Raw genomic sequence first — 1,714 nt, 5'->3', positions numbered from 1 at the left:
TCAACGGAGTAAATTTATTGGATTCAAACCTGAGATCCCAGCATGAAGAGTTTTTAACTTGCGTGGGAATGTAAAACAAGACTCGGTTTTTCACTATAAACGAGTATGCATCCTCACATTATTAATCTCCATTTAACTTACACATGATCAAATCTCCAGGAAGAGAAACTAAACAAGGTACCAGCACACATACTTGAAAGATACTCTTGGAGTTGGATCATGCAGACAAGACATCAAATAAACATCCTCACCTGATGGAAGCTGTGGTCAAAGATGTAGATCAATACTTTTCATCAAATTTCACTGTACATGGGGGTGGGGGTAGAGGAGGAGGGTAATAAATCCAGGACCATACAGATTTGAGGAGAACAAGCTGTAAACTAGGCTATCTTTCTATCCTAAAAACACCTTGCCTTCCATGGAGGTCTCTCCTCCAAGCCATGGGAATGACTCCTATATGGTTTGGGATATTTAAGATCAGTTCTTGGCAATAAAGATAAAATTTTGGGCAGTAGGCTTTGTGCCTATCAAAGCTGATCCAAAATAAATGAGAATTAAATAACCCTTCTCCACCCCTCCTCCATAACCCTCAATCATCCACTACTGAACCACCACCCAACGTCCGGGGGAGGGAGGGGGGATTGCGTCAACTACATTGCTATCCATCATTGAATTTTTAAAGTTCTGAACTTGAAATAGTTTGAACAGATCAAAAGTTTGAAATTCTCAAACAGAAAATAGCTTTGTTCTCCCTTCCATAAACAAAATTAACATAAATTAAGTGAGAAAAATGTGAGGAACAAATTGGAAACTAAGCGAAGTTTATTGCGTATTGCCTGAAACATCAGACTACAGTTACAACTTTTGATGTGAATGTTAGAGATATTAACATTTAATCTTGATGGAAATAATTCCGGGAACATCTACCGGTGAGTGCCGTTTAAGCCTCACCACCGAAATCGCCCTGGCTAGGTTGAGAGAAAACTCAAAACGACCGACGTCACCTCAAGACCTGCCATACAAGATTGGTTACTTGTGTTGCATGTTTTGCCAGTGGATGAGCTCAGCATAGAGGCCTTGTTTCTTCAACAACTCAGCATGAGTTCCGACCTGGTAGGAAGACAAACAAACACGAGTCGAGTATTCACATGAAATGGATGAAGTGGATGAAGTCGGTAGAAGGTAATTCAATAAATAAGTAGGTTTTTGCCATGGCATCATCTTATATACTCTGTACTCTTATTTCATCAACTCTCTCCTTCCCTCTCCCTTCCTCTCTCCCTCCCTGATTTTCAAATGAAGTGAAAAAGACAGATGAGTTGTACGTTTATTACATATGCAAATGTATTGCGCGCGCGCACGCACGCACGCACGCACGCACGCACGCACGCACGCACGCACGCACGCACGCACGCACGCACACACACACACACACACACACACACACACACCTCATGAATTTTTCCATTGACAAGCACGTAGATAATGTCAGCGTTAACGATGGTGCTGAGACGATGAGCAATAAGCAAGACAGTACGGCCACGTGCTGCCTGATCCAGAGCAGTCTGCACTGCCTTCTCAGCCTGTGCATCCAGTGCACTTGTTGCCTCATCCATGATGAGAATGGTGGGATCCTTAAGCAGTGCCCGAGCAATGGCTAGACGCTGTTTCTGTCCACCAGAAAGGGCTATTCCTCGCTCACCTGCACAAAAAG

At 43.1% G+C, this 1,714-nt stretch overlaps 1 protein-coding gene across 1 annotated transcript in view; it reads right to left on the bottom strand.

Annotated features, from left to right (window-relative positions):
- LOC147030114 (mitochondrial potassium channel ATP-binding subunit-like) overlaps positions 1 to 1,714 on the bottom strand; it is a 128,181-nt gene continuing 126,467 nt past the window's right edge. Inside the window, exons 15-16 of the mRNA XM_085873825.1 lie at positions 1,452 to 1,702; positions 1 to 1,110 (exon numbers count right to left, since the gene is read on the bottom strand). Of these exons, the coding sequence (XP_085729951.1) occupies positions 1,030 to 1,110; positions 1,452 to 1,702 (332 nt within the window). The 3' untranslated portion in view covers positions 1 to 1,029. The remainder of the gene's footprint in view (positions 1,111 to 1,451; positions 1,703 to 1,714) is intronic.

Source organism: Eptatretus burgeri, chromosome 3, assembly GCF_056783735.1.
Source record: "Eptatretus burgeri isolate ZD-2024b chromosome 3, Ebu_testis_v1, whole genome shotgun sequence".
NCBI classification, from domain to species: Eukaryota; Metazoa; Chordata; class Myxini; order Myxiniformes; family Myxinidae; genus Eptatretus; species Eptatretus burgeri.
Note: the sequence above shows the minus strand (reverse complement) of the source record. Positions and strands in the feature narration are given on the sequence as shown.